Source organism: Pocillopora damicornis, chromosome 1, assembly GCF_964200805.1.
Source record: "Pocillopora damicornis chromosome 1, jaPocDami1.2, whole genome shotgun sequence".
Taxonomy (NCBI): domain Eukaryota; kingdom Metazoa; phylum Cnidaria; class Anthozoa; order Scleractinia; family Pocilloporidae; genus Pocillopora; species Pocillopora damicornis.
This window is the reverse complement of record NC_142670.1, coordinates 17,199,927-17,214,600: the sequence shown is the minus strand read 5'-3', so window position 1 is coordinate 17,214,600 and position 14,674 is coordinate 17,199,927. Positions and strand designations below refer to the sequence as shown.

General features: G+C 37.9%; 1 protein-coding gene across 1 annotated transcript in view; it reads left to right on the top strand.

The window, feature by feature from the left end:
* The window catches only part of LOC149052402 (uncharacterized), a 320,642-nt gene extending 306,584 nt beyond the window's left edge, over positions 1 to 14,058 (top strand). The window contains exons 2-5 of the mRNA XM_089194603.1: positions 10,653 to 10,802; positions 11,425 to 11,517; positions 11,799 to 12,044; positions 13,585 to 14,058. Coding sequence (XP_089050729.1) covers positions 10,653 to 10,802; positions 11,425 to 11,517; positions 11,799 to 12,044; positions 13,585 to 13,907 — 812 coding nt within the window. The 3' untranslated portion in view covers positions 13,908 to 14,058. The remainder of the gene's footprint in view (positions 1 to 10,652; positions 10,803 to 11,424; positions 11,518 to 11,798; positions 12,045 to 13,584) is intronic.
* The last annotated feature ends 616 nt before the right edge of the window (positions 14,059 to 14,674 follow it).

Sequence of the window (14,674 nt, the reverse complement as noted above, 5' to 3'; positions counted from 1 at the left end):
ATATCATATCAAACTTTTGGTTCGGATTTTGGCTCGACAATAAGTCAAGCTTTTGCTCCTTTTAGGTCCTTGTCTATTGTTCGAAGGAAAGGGTTTCTATTGTTCGTAGGACAAAGGTTAGGAATCACCGGCGCGTAGCGAGATCACTGAGCGCGAAATTCAAATTTTTCCCGAAGCGATGAGTGTTACAAACGCAGCCTTTGTGGGGGGAGGATGTGGTAATGATTGTTGCAGCCTGGACATATCTAAAGGGGGTGGGGTGAGAAGGTTTGTGACATGAAGAGCGACTTCTGGACGCTAAGCAAGGGAAAAATTACGCATAATAGTTTTAATAAAACAACTCTGAATGTTGATTAAAACTTTTCGAACACTCGTGAACCATTATAACTGCAGCTTATTCCTGAATTCAAACTCTGCTAAGCTAAATACAACTCTTACAAGTCATTTGATCTTTTTCGGGCTCATTCTCGTCCCCAAAGCCCTTTTCGCTTCTTTTAGCCACAGGCGCAAGAGAAAACATGTTGTCCGCAAGCCGAAGGAAATAAAGAAAGTGTGATTTCACACCTTTTTACGTTTGGGTGACTCAGTTAACGTTTACAAATAAATAAATGAAGGGAGACTGCAAGTGGGCAGACTAATTAAGGGTATTTTCGGATCACTCAAGGTTTCTGGTAAACCAGACCAAAAACTCTCGATCAAAAACGACCACGATATCTCGTTTTGCCACTCTGTGACAAACGAGGCTCGATTACGCAACCGAGCCTCGATTTTTCAATCGAGCCTCCATTTTGGATCACTCAAGGTTTCTGGTAAACCAGACCAAAAACTCTCGATCTAAAACGACCACGATATCTCGTTTTGCCACTCTGCGACAAACGAGGCTCGATTACGCAATCGAGCCTCGATTTTGGATCACTCAAGGTTTCTGGTAAACCAGACCAAAAACTCTCGATCTAAAACGACCACGATATCTCGTTTTGCCACTCTGCGACAAACGAGGCTCGATTACGCAATCGAGCCTCGATTTTTCAATCGAGCCTCCATTTTTCAATCGAGCCTCCATTTTCCAATCGAGCCTCCATTTTTCAATCGAGCCTCCATTTTTCAATCGAGCCTCCATTTTCCAATCGAGCCTCCATTTTTCAATCGAGCCTCCATTTTCCAATCGAGCCTCCATTTTTCAATCGAGCCTCCATTTTTCAATCGAGCCTCGTTTCTTTAATCGAGGCTCGTATCGAGAAAAAAAAGAAAAAAAGAATGGAGGAGAGGTAAGCAGGGAGAAAAAATAGAGACAAAGGAAGGAAGGAATGCACCAGGCGGCAAACGTAATTTACTTATTCGAGAGGGCTCAGGGTCCCGGAAGGGTTGTATCGGTATGGGTAGAATCCACTGAGCAAATGATTGCAGGCGCATTGATTGCTCAGCGATTGAACAAGCTGCATTAGGTGCTTCTGTGATTTCATGCCAAAAGAAACCGCAAACAAGTTGTGAATGGGAGATGAATAGATGGAATGCGAGAAAGCACAGAGGATAATTTTCGTTTCTTGGTTTCCAAAAGTTTTACCCGCCGAAAATGGAGTGTGCATCGCAGGTACAAAGCAGTTAAGCTTATATTATTTATTGTATTCAATTGTTTTAGGTACTTGTACTGGGCTTAACATCGGTCAATGCAGAGCAAAGGAAAATGTAGTACGACCCATAGAAGCAGAGAGGATAAGAGTCTTAAATTCAGTCTGATAAACAGTTAAGGAACTAAAGTACTCCTTTAATTACATGGTATGTGTGGTTAATCTTCAGTGAGCTTAACACCCATAAGTCTCAAGGTGAACAGTTTCTTTAAAATTAGAATTTTCCCAAAAAAAAAAACCCAACAACAACAAGAAAATGTTCAAGAGAGAGAACAAAGTCCTTCACACGGGAAGCGTATATCATTACATGCGAGAAACAGTAATAGTTGACATAAGTAAACCAGGCCATACTGCATGTGCAACATTACCTTTGAATTTCAAATGATAACTAGTACTGCATAACACTAACAACGTATACATCAGTTACTGAATTTTTTGGGTTTCGTGCTTATTGGTCATCATCAAAAACATAAACAAGTGTTAACTTGTTGCCATAAGTGTATCTATATATATATATATATTGTAACGAACTTCTACCTTTGCTTTCTGTTCAGTGCATTGCAAGAAATAGCCAAAGGGTCTCTGCTCTATTTAATCACTGCGCTCTCACCCAAGGACCCTTATTCTGCACCTTTCAGTAAAGTAAACATGGGCATAAATTTTTGCTCTCTTTTGGAAGTCTTCAATATTGCATGTGCAACATTAACTTTTATTTCCAAATCATAACAAGTTCCCCATAACACTAATAACATGTACATCAGTGACTTTTTTTTTGGTTTCTGTGCTTCTCGTTCATCATCAAAATATATAAAAGTTTTAAGTTGTTGCCATAAAATGTGTATATTTACTGTATAATATACTTCTAAATGTTCTTATTGTTCAGTGCAAAGCAAGAATTAAGACAAAGGGTCCCTGCTCTATTGAATCACGGAGCTATCACTCAAGAAGCTAATTCCACCCTTTCAACAAAGTAGGCATGACTGTAAGTAAGGTATTGAGTTTGATGTAAGCTTAAATTTTGATACTCTTGTGAAAGTCTTCCAAATTTTCCTATTCCAATATATGGTCTCTTTTGTGTCCATGTAAAAGAAAGTTATCTTTGAATTATTATTTACTTCAAAAGGTTTTATTTTCTTTGTATATTTTCATAATATGCTCTGGTCATCAATGTATTCAAATTAAAAAAAAATTGTAAACATTAGAATAAGTTTGAATTTGTAAGTATGGCTGTAAAAATTTACTATGGTTATTCTTGAGCAGAATGCTACAGACAAAATGAAACTTCCTTTTTTTGGACCAAAGATAGAGTCACAAATCATATCTGATTGTAAAATTGTTTTGATTGAAAGGTTAAATCTAACACATTGATTGAACAAATAGAACACCCTGGGATAAAACTCTTTGTACAATGAGGACACTTCTTATGTTACACATAACCATACGTGCCATTTAAAAGAAATGTATAATTGTATTCATTACTTGTTTTAGGCTTTATTACACCCATTTTGAAATCATTGGTGGTCCCTGTAATCTGATTGGCTCTAATTGAGGTGATTTATTCACGAATTGCACCATTTTTTGCTTTAAATCGCATCTTTTTCCCAGGCAATGGGGAGGCTACACTAAAAACGAAATGACCAATCAGATTTCAAGGCTTATTTAAAGTAACTGATCAAATTGCAGTGCGATAAACAGTTAGGAACTAAAGTGCTCCTTTGGCTACATGGTATTTGTGGCTAATTTTCAGGAAGCTTAACACTCCTAAGTCTCAATGTGAACAGTTTCCTCAAAGTGAGATTTTTCCTCAAAAAAATAAAAACAACAACAACAACAACAACAAAACCTCCAAGAGAGAGGACAAAGTCCTTCAAACGAGGAGTGTATATCACAACATACAAGAAATAGTAATAGCTGACACAAGTAAACCAGGCCATACTGCATGTGCAACACTAACCCTATAACTCCCATGAGTGACCAAGACAGAATTTCTCCTTACGATAGTAACAAGATAAGTGATGAGAATAAAGAAAAAGATCAATTGGGGGATAATTAGTAGATCCAATACCAAATTCTCTGAACTAACATTAAAAGAATTGTACGGCTGACATTGAATAGAATAACAAATTTGATCTGGGAGTTAAAGGGTTAACTTTTAATTTCAAATCATAACTATTACTGCATAAAAGTAACAACTGAAAAATTGAAAATCCAAAGGTAAACAAAAACAAAAGTGCAGCTGACCAGGGTCCCTTTAAAATCCTTTTTTTTTAACAACTGTCCTCCTTTTACTTTTTTCTTTTTGCTGTTGTTCTTCTGTCCTTCTTTTTCCTTTTCCTTTCAAGTTTACTACCGGTATGTTCCTTCTCCTCTTCTTCTCTATGTTCCCTCTTTCTCTCTTCTTCTTCATATTCTTCCTTCTCCTCTTCTTCAGTGTTAACTTGTCTTTTGGCCACCAGTACTTCCTGTCCTTCCTCTGGAACAAAAATATAATTTTAGAGGTTGTAGTTGACAAATAATTGTCTTTTTCTTGCTATTGATTTAAATTATATATTACCCTATTTGTAGGATTCCTAGATAGGACAGAAGTGCTTTATACATTGCCAGTTTAAGTAAGGGCCTAAGCAAAAAGGACCTGTAGGAAACGCCCATAATCCATGGTCCTCGGGGCAATAACACTCCGTAACGCATGTTTTCTAATAGAGTATGATCATTTTGTGTGACTTGCTGATTAATTGCTTTTGGCGTAATGAATTTTATGATGAAAGACTGCCATTGCCTCATAACACAAGGTGCTGTAATGACATATTATTATGACATAATCCCATAAAATGCAGTAGAATGCCAGTGGATCAACTACTGTCAGGGCTGGCCATTTTTACCAACATTACAATCAGGATCCTTACTAGTAGGTTAAATACTGAGTAGTATACTCTTATCTATATGCTTCTTACCTGCTTGCGCAAGAACAATTCCAGGTACTGGGAGCAATTCCTGAAATGAGATAAAAAGAAAAGGGAAGTATGCCACCCACAGGAGTCACGTCTAACTTACTTTTAACAACTAACAACTTAGCCATAGCTCACAATAAAGATCACCAACAGTTAAACCAAGACATGACTGGCTCCAGCCCTTATTCCCCTTAATAGCATGATCATAATTATGAGGAGATAGTTTAATAAATTTAAATATAAAAAAGATAGATACTAATGAAACTTACATGAACTTATCTAATTCCATGACCTCATGTTTCAATGGTAAATCAAAGTAAGACATGCAATACCATTTCTTAAACACTCAGTAAAAGATGTTACTAAGCTAATTACATAAAAACATGATCTCTATTTCATTGTCTCTAATTAACTTATGTTGATCAGTTGTTTATATAGTGTCATGACCTTTATTTAAAACTATGTGGTAATATATACTGTCAGTTGCTCAACCCTGCTGTTGTAAGTATTATATGATTAGGTGTTAATGTTAGTGTTATGCAGGAGGAAGCCACGACAGTTCTTTTTATTCACGAAAGTTTTTTTGTTTATATGCTATTTGACATGTCTTTTATAAGTACTTCAGCCTAAATGTGTTCAGTTAACATAAGTACTGTCACAAGAGGACCAGTCAAGTAAGTCTGCACCAAGTATTGCTGCTTAGGGAGAGCCTCGTCCCAAGGGACCGGTCAGTCTGCCCCAAGTGTCGCGGCTCACGAAGAACCTCGTCCCAAGGGACCGGTTAGTCTGCCCCAAGTGTCGCGGCTCACGAAGAACCTCGTCCCAAGGGACTGGTCAGTCTGCCCCAAGTGTCGCGGCTCACGAAGAACCTCGTCCCAAGGGACTGGTTAGTCTGCCCCAAGTGTCGCGGCTCACGAAGAACCTCGTCCCAAGGGACCCGTCAGTCTGCCCCAAGTGTTCGTTGATTGGCTCCCGACATACTGCACACGCCTTTTCCCGTCCACCTCCGGATTGATTTGAAATAAGCTGATGTATACATTCTTGGCATCCACTGTGTCCGCACAATAAGGACACGGGTCTGTTCATCAGCTACTTGCTAAAAAATAGAACGCGATTCCATCAACAAAAAATACGTGAACTCATTTTACAGCTTTCGATCCACGTAAAGATTTATAAACACACAACTGGCATCAGATCCCGTCAAGGGTGGCACCTAGCGTATGCCCCGCAACGGGGACCTACGCATAAATGCAAAAAACCTAGACATGAGCGCAAGCGTTGGCTACCGTAATCAGCCGAATCGCGTCTTTTGATAACCGACTAGCACTAACCCAATATGAAAGAAACACAAAAATAAAAAGAACACAAGATGTTTGCTGGATACTTCATGAATTTAACAAAAGATGATCAAAATTCTCCCTAAAAGTAATGGTAAATCTGCCTTGAGCAACCAGACCCGCGACTAAAATTACCAGAGTAAAAATTCAAAGATATGGTTAGACTAGAAAGAACACCGGGCTAAGTGTTTCATGATGGACAGAGAAGTGTTTGTTTTTATGTAAGTAACACTTTTACGAGCCTAGGAAATGACTTTTCCCGCCTTTATGGCACAATTTAGATCGGCGCATCTTGGGTTACTGCGTCTTTTAACTTAACCCGGACTAAAGGTGAAAGCTTTCGGAAAAGGAATCGGTAGTGAGCTCCAGGGAAAAAAAACAAACTGATCAATTTTAATCGTAAATGAGCTACGAATCATTGCCAAGTTAACAAGCCAAAAGAGAATGTGAACTGTCAATTGTTCAAACTCTTATTAAGGTTTGAATAGGAATTCTTATGCACTTCCACTGAATACTTTGCACCGCACGCATTGAACCAAGTCGCTAGAGTTTTGAGGTCAGGACACAGTTGCCATAAATTTCCCTTGTTTTGGGGCTTCTTCTTAGCGATTGATCTGTATTCTCTTTTTTGCCGAACTAGGAGTTAAACTGACTCTTCCCTTGTCGTCAGCTTTTCTTTTTTCTTTCGCAATGAAGCTCGACAGGTCTGGAGAAGGAAAAGTTCCCAATTCTCCCTAGCACGCACAAGCAAAGCCTCGACGTCCAGTGACAACTCACATGGGAAAACTTTCTCGTACGGAACCTTAACGAGAATTGAATGATCTCACAAGGTACGGTTGTTGAGAGTTAGGGCTACTTTTGACTAGCGCAGAGGCACAAAGAAGAACAAACGCTTATTTCTCTTATTTTCTTACGATTTCCGAAAGGCAAGCATAGCATAAGCACAAGAAGAACATTTTTAGCTCTTGTTATTGTCCTTATGTCGGCTTATGCTTATGTCACGGCGATCACTAAAGAGAACTACATTGGCGAAGTAAGTGATGGTAGGTTGCTGCTGTTCTCACTAAAGTTTAACTCGTTCATGGAACTCGCGGTAACAATTCAGCCTTGTAGGGCCCGGTAGATTAAAGGGCAAATAAACTAAAAAAAACTTGTGACCTAGACAAGTTTTGAAAGACAATACGTTAACTAATCAATAAAAGTAAACCTTACCTTTCATCGAAGAAGTGGGAGTACCCAAATTCCACCAAAACTAACGCTATTTTATGCTCTCTGGTCTGTTAAAGCTAGACCTGACTTTTTTTTCTTTTTAGTCTGTGCTACAAATGACACGCTCTATCAACGATAAAAACTTTTAATTTTTTTTACGGTGTTGTAAACGGATTTCTATGATTGTTAGACTTAGGGCTTCACGGGTTAGTTAAGTTCTTAAAATAATATAAATTCCAGTTTGTAGATATATAATATGAAATAAACTGTGATAACGATTATTGAAGGAAGGAAAGATGAACGAAAACTGAATCACTCAAATATACCTAAACTGTGAAAAAAAAAGTGCGTGTTATAAATGACCGCCCAGAAACCCAGATTCGCTGCCAGGCCAATTTTTCGTTCCTCTATTTTTCTTTTCACTTTTTCTTAAACGAAGAGGGAATGCTTACAGTCTTCTAAAGGCAGACTATACCTTTTTTCAAATGTGCCGAAAATAACCTGTTGCGCCCACGATAAAAACTCTCATTAATCCTGGTGTTTTTAGTCTTTTCTTTTTTGTCATTTTCTCGTTATTTTTCTTGTTTTTATTTATTTATTTATTTATTGCTGCTTGGTGCATACTGTCGATCACACAATGTTAGGGATTCTAAGTTTGCCGTTACAAAAGCATATGGGTTTAAATTATTAATTTTTTAATTTGCAGTATTCTTTTTCTCTTTCTTTCTTTCTTCCCTCCATTCTTCCTTTCTTTCTTTCTTTCTTCCTTCCCTCCTTCCTTCTTTCCTTCCTTTTTTTCTTTCTTTCTTTCTTAAAAACAAGCCTCGGGTGAAGAAACGAGCCTCGATTAAGAAACGAGGCTCGATTGAAAAATGGAGGCTCGATTGGAAAATGGAGGCTCGATTGGAAAATGGAGGCTCAATTGGAAAATGGAGGCTCGATTGAAAAATGGAGGCTCGATTGGAAAATGGAGGCTCGATTGGAAAATGGAGGCTCGATTGAAAAATGGAGGCTCGATTGGAAAATCGAGGCTCGATTGCGTAATCGAGGCTCGATTGCGTAATCGAGCCTCGTTTGTCGCAGAGTGGCAAAACGAGATATCGTGGTCGTTTTAGATCGAGAGTTTTTGGTCTGGTTTACCAGAAACCTTGAGTGATCCGTATTTTCTAAAGTTTAACAATAGCATGAAAAAGGCTCGCAAACCTAAGCCGGAGTCATGAATCGCTTTCTACAGTTTGCAACTGAGCGTAACGCTAAGAAGTATGAGTAAGTTTTACGGTGAACCTAAATGATATGGAGTTGGTGAAAATATTTTTAAGCGTCAGAGACAATTCAGCTCTTTAGAATTGAGTAAAAACTCAAAAACAAAACAAAAAACAACAAATAAAAAAACATGGGATATACAAAAACCCGGAGGGCATCGCTGTTCGGAAGGCGGTTAACACTTATCTAGGGGTGAAAGTTCTACTTGACTTTGGTCTACCTTCTCTAACGTGTATAGTATGCTAACGTTTTCAGAGGTTGCGTCTTAGCTGCAACAAAAGTACTGAAATATTAGCAGTGTTGGCTTCAGTAGAATAGTAAAAAGAGAGGATATTTTCCTGCCTGGTCCTCCTACTTGGCTAATAAGAATATGGAAACTTCTAATACTTCGTGCGAACCATAATGATGTGGAGACGCTAGAGAAAGCGTCAATTATCGATTATGAGGCAGTCATGGTTATGTCAAAGCGGAAGTTCCTTATTTGCCCACACCAGAAGTACGCAATGAGATGGAAGGTCTTTTAAGTAAAAAATGGGGAGTATCAAAGCAACCAATAAGGTAGTTCGTTTTGATTATGGGAAAGTAAAGAGTGAAATTGAAAAAATTGAAATTTACGACCATTGTTGTTTTTGTAATCAATATTCGACGCATTTTTCCATCTCAAGAGTTAGCGCCAACGCACTCTACAATTGTTATTCAGGGATTGTCGATTCATTTATTTTCATTCATTCATAATTCGGCTTTTCTTTTCAGTACAGGGCTATTGTGTTTATATTATAAACAAAATAATAGACGGTTGCTTGTAGATATGGAATTTTTCTTCTCGTGTTCAACTCGACATCTCTCTCGTTCGCTGTGCTCACTCGTTAGCTATCGAGTTAAACACTCGAAGAAAAATTCCATATCTACGCGCGCCCATGTACTATTCTCTATTTCACAATCTTCATTTCTAACGTATTTTATCAATAATATTGTTTAAGAAGCAATGTTCTTTTTGTCAGTGGCGAAAAGAAGACTAAACATCACATCCTGTATATGACATTTCCATCGAAAGATAACAGGTTAATTAATTTAGTTTGCTCCTAGCCTTAGTAACGTAGGTTGAGATCCTGTTTGGAGGATAGTATAGTGTGACTTGCTTTAATTATTGATTGTGTGATGTAGTTTTAAGAGCAATACAGGATAAATATAATTTTCCTCCGGTTGATGGATAAAGTACTCGTAGATGTATTAGATACATTGCTGTTAATCTATTTTTTGGAATAACTTTCAGGAAACTCCACCTCCAAATCACTCCAAGCTAGTCTCCTTTAGAACTTTACATTCTGAATTCAACCTTGAAAGATTCAAGTTTCCGAAATCTTCGCCATAATTCTTTTCTGTAAAAGGTGAATTTGAATCATCAATCCATATAAAATTGAAAATTGTTTTACGTTTATTTAGACCCGAGAAGTTTGTAAATCATTCACCTTTGGCTCGTGAGTTACAAACATTCTGGTGTTCTCCAAAAATCCTGTGTGGGTCATAACGGCGGTAAACGGAGAGAAAGTGCGGTATATTGGTTAAAGATACTTCAATTGCAGTTCAAGTTGTACTCTAATCGTGAAAGGTCATTTTTAGAACCTCTCGCCGTATTTGCATATGTAGTTAGATTACTATAGTAACTTCTGGCAGGAGATCTGGTAAACTTACCAGGGAATAAACCAAACCACAAACAACGTTTTTATTCTCATTATTTTATTTTCAGATAAGGCTCTTCTCGAAGATGGAAGTGAAAATTCCAAAGGGTTTAAGTTTCTAAAGAATGTTTCAATGTTATGTTGTATTGTAAGCAATACTGTACTGTATTTTTTTGGCTAGCACACCGACGGTTTGAAAAAAGAGTATATTTCTTAGGATAAAGTTATTCAAGCATAATGTATCACACTAAGAACGATTGTGTCCTCAAGATCGAGCAGGCAAAACAATGGAACAGAATACTCTAGTCATAAAATAGTTGAGGAGAGTGTGCTGCCTTTGTCATGAAATATGAAAATACATTGACCTCCTAGTCTTCCCGAATAAGGACAATAAACCGTAGACCCCGTCTCCTGCATCTACTCTCCACCCGACTGACTAAAAACATTTCATAAAAATGACGTCTACTTGCTTGTCTTTCGGTGCAAGTTCCGATATGGAAAGCGAAGGACGAGCTTAGCCATATACTTTTTAGCAAAATTATCTCCTTCTTTTATTTTAACTTATCTTATTTCATCATTTCTACACAGCTGCTTTTGGCTCTATTCCTAAACTTCCTGCTTCAAACTGTAGGGAAATCAAGTTGAGTGAGGGAGAGCAAGCGTTTAGCAGCAAATACTGGTATCATAATCCCTGGACGGAAACAGCTACATTCGCCTACTGCGACATGACAACAGAAGGTAACTTATAATCTATATAAGCCTCTGATTTCAAACCTTTATAAAACCCAGACTAGCTCAACTAAGGCCTCCTATTCGCTTTACCAGAATGAAATTAAAAACCAATTTCTAAGAGAAAAATTTGTAGCCATCTGAAATTTTCGAGGAAAAAGGAAAAATTCATTCACCTAGAACTACGAGAATTTTGTTTGACTAAATTTTTCAAACTTCAGAGAGTCTAATACTTGAACCAGCGAGCCTTAGAGACTTGATCTTAAAGACATATCGTGTTTTAACTGTTTTCTGTTATTGTTGTTTGTATTCGTTTTTGGGTAATATCTCACGTAGCACTCAAAACTTCGCCCCCGATGAAAACCGAAAAAACGCACTCGTCTTTAAATGCATTTGAGTATGCGTGCATTTGACAGAAAAAGGGTTAAAAATAGTGAATGGCGAGGTTTCATTGTGACAGGAGTTCACACTTTTTTATTCCTTTTGTAAGTTGGTTTTACCTCGGCTATACAATTAAAGTAACTAACAGCGAAACGCTATACTTGAAGTACAAGTTCAAAAAAACAGGAATAAAATACCTATTTTCAATTATTTCCCACGTTTTTCGAAAAAACAATTAACCTCTTTCTAGATGTAGATAAGTGTGAGTACGACTCAGTGTACTATTGTGAGGCCAGTAGCTACTGCAGTAGTACAGTGGGTTCATATATTTGCACAAGTGATCGTAAGTATCGTTTAGAACAGCAGTAAAGGACATTCGTTTTATCGAGTCAACCCCCTTACAGGGATAGCGTAACGGCCACTGATTGCGTAAAACGTCGCGTACATAACCGGCCTTTTAAGTCTTTGCTACTCAAATGTGTACAGCTTACTTAAATGTTTAGGCTAACAAAAAAAAAAGAGTGGAAAGTGTGTTTTGTCCTCCCCCTATAACTGCATTGCAGAAAGGATGATCGCTAAATAGATTTAGTGCCGTCGGATTACAACGTTGTTTTACATCAACAGGTGGCCTCGCATCATCGAGTATTCTGGAAAACTCACCAAAATACTATATTGGCACTCTTTCCTCTTACTTACACCCAGTCCTTACTAACTTTTCCTCGAGTAAATTCATTAGATGTTATCACGCCCAGACAGATGGCTGGGATTCAACAACATTCCATTCGAAATGTAATGGAAAGGGATCCGCGGTTTCCATTATTCAAGTTGATAACTACACATTTGGTGGATACACCGACGTGTCCTGGCAAAGTATGCATTTCTAGTTAGTTATCAACTATTCACTGTAGAGGAGGTGACTAGGTAAACAATACCCTTCATTTGGCGCGAAAATATGCGCAGATAGTTGTCCACCGACATCATCTGTTCCACGATGCTCACAGTTTCCCGAAAGCGAAGCTCGAGGAAAACTTTGAGCAAGGAACAGATAACGTCCAAGGAATGAAATCGGTGCATATTTTTGCGCCAAATAGACGCTATTGTGTTAACTATCCTTTAACCATTTTGCAACGCGCGTTGAAAAAACTTTATAAACAGCTTACTGTTTGCTGCGTGGCATGGTTTCTGGCACGACTTCATGAACAAAATAGTGTTTACCTTCTTCCTTAACAACCACAAAACGCTCCCTCATCTTGAATTAAATTTAAACAAAGTCTAATTGTAGAAGACGTAAGGTTTAAAATTGGTGAATATCACTTGGGTATCACTATTCGGTCATGTGATGCTTTTAGACCAATCGCGCGCGAACAAAAATATTTGATTGATCATAATGGTGGATATTAACCGAGCTGAAAAGCTGCAAGGTAATAACCACCGCCAGCCACTGACACTGCAGTGAATAGTTGCTTTAGAATGTACTGAAACAATGAGACGATACAGTACAAAAATATGATTTTAATCTATGTATTCCTACAATATTTTCGGGTGCAAATTGCTTGCTTTGAGAGGCCAATCAGAGCGCGTCTTCAACGCCATCCACTACTTTGGCAGATACTTATAGGTGTTATTAGAAGTATATAGTTTTTTTCAGTTATATAACACTAGTGGGACGGCCGGCATAATCAAGTAGTGTCAAATATTGATTGAATCAGAAATGTTGCGTTATAAAAGCATAATCATTCAATCAACCTAAATTCTTTTGAATAGCTGAAAACCAAATTGGCAGACGGCATGGGGTGGAGTCCAAAACTAAAAGGCCTAAGACAGGGCTAGACTGGCAAAGAAAATTATTGTTCAGCGAAATCTAAATTTGTGGAATTCGGCAGCGTAGGTGGAAGCTAAAGTAATTGTCTTGTTGTTTTAAAATCATATGATGAATAGATTTCCAAAATGCGATGTAAGCAACTACAAGAATTAAAAGTCTGTAAATACCGAAAGCACTCTTTAATGGACAAATTCAAACAGAGGAAAATTATGCACAGCTTAAAGTAAAATAGTTATACAACAAACAATCTCTGAAAAGTTACTCTCGAAGCCATTACGAAGAACACAACGGGGATGAACGCCGGTCCATTCCATGATGAAAATAAACTAAGCTGTTAATTATCCACTGCTGGAGGGGGTTGAGGGGAAGGATTGTCGCCCTATGAGCAAACTGCGTTGACCCTCAGGAGACATTGTCCACCATCTTAGTCCGGCTGTTGATGTTGCGACTTGTTGTGAAGGCGTCATAGCTTCTTACAGCTATCAATTTTCTCAGTATTCCAAAAGGTCCTTACAACTCATGGATGATCATATCAATGAGGTATTCTTATTCATTAAGCTTTCCTCTAACAAATTTCTCTGGCTGCAGGTTCTTGTGGGTACAAATCGACTGCCAAAGCCTTCATTTTCTCGCTGCACAACGTGCACGGTTATAAACCTGTTAAACTAGCTCAGTACCGGTATCAAGGATATGCAATCTATCGCTGCAGTAGTTATGGACCACCGTTTGGGGATTATCAAGGGCAACGTGACATCCAGTTACGAAATAACGCTGGAAACATTCAAAATTCCTTCACCACATGCGGCTCTACTTACGCCGTCCCTACGCGTTACTCTGCGTTCGCTAAGTGCGTATTCTTTTCAGAGAGTAAACTATTTACCCCAGCTGATATGGGGTATTCTACGAGATAACATCTTAGTTGCAAGATTGTTAAGAGGATACGATTTGGAAAAAGATAGTTCTCAACCAGATTTGGTAAATGAAGGAGTGTGTAAATAAAACTCTGTAAATAACCTTCATAAAACCCAATAGCAGCAACAATTCTCGGTCTGAGCTTGGGAGACCTGTTTCACCACTATTCTTAGGCAAAGCCAAAAAGGCAGAGCTCACGATCTATTAACTCGCACTTCTTATCAATGAAATTACTGAGCCTTAACGTAATGTTAGAATTATCGACGCGCATATGCTGTAGCAGCTAGAAACAAATAGATTCATTTCAGCATTTTACATCAATGTAAACATCCAATTGTTTAATTAATTCTTGTATATCCTTTTAGCAAATTTAAACATTGATGCCAAATAACTTGGAATGTACTTTTATTCTTGTTTAATATGTATTGACTACGTGATACCTATTTAGTTTTATATTTGAGTCACCAACATTTGCATTTTCGATCATCCGCCTCACGACTATTTAGCCCAGTCTTAATGAATCCGAATAACATAGGTTCGATTGTAGCACCAAATTTTCACTTTGTTTGGATAGTGTTGGTGCATCAAGTATATTAAAGAGTAATATATTAAAGACCTTGATTATCTATCCTTTTATGATTTTTAACTAGTTTTCAAAACATGGAATAATCTTAGTGCTTAAAAAACAAGACTTACTCCTCTAATAAGCACCCAGGACTTAACTACTGGCTAATGAACCAAGGAAAATGAAACAAATGCATTTCGT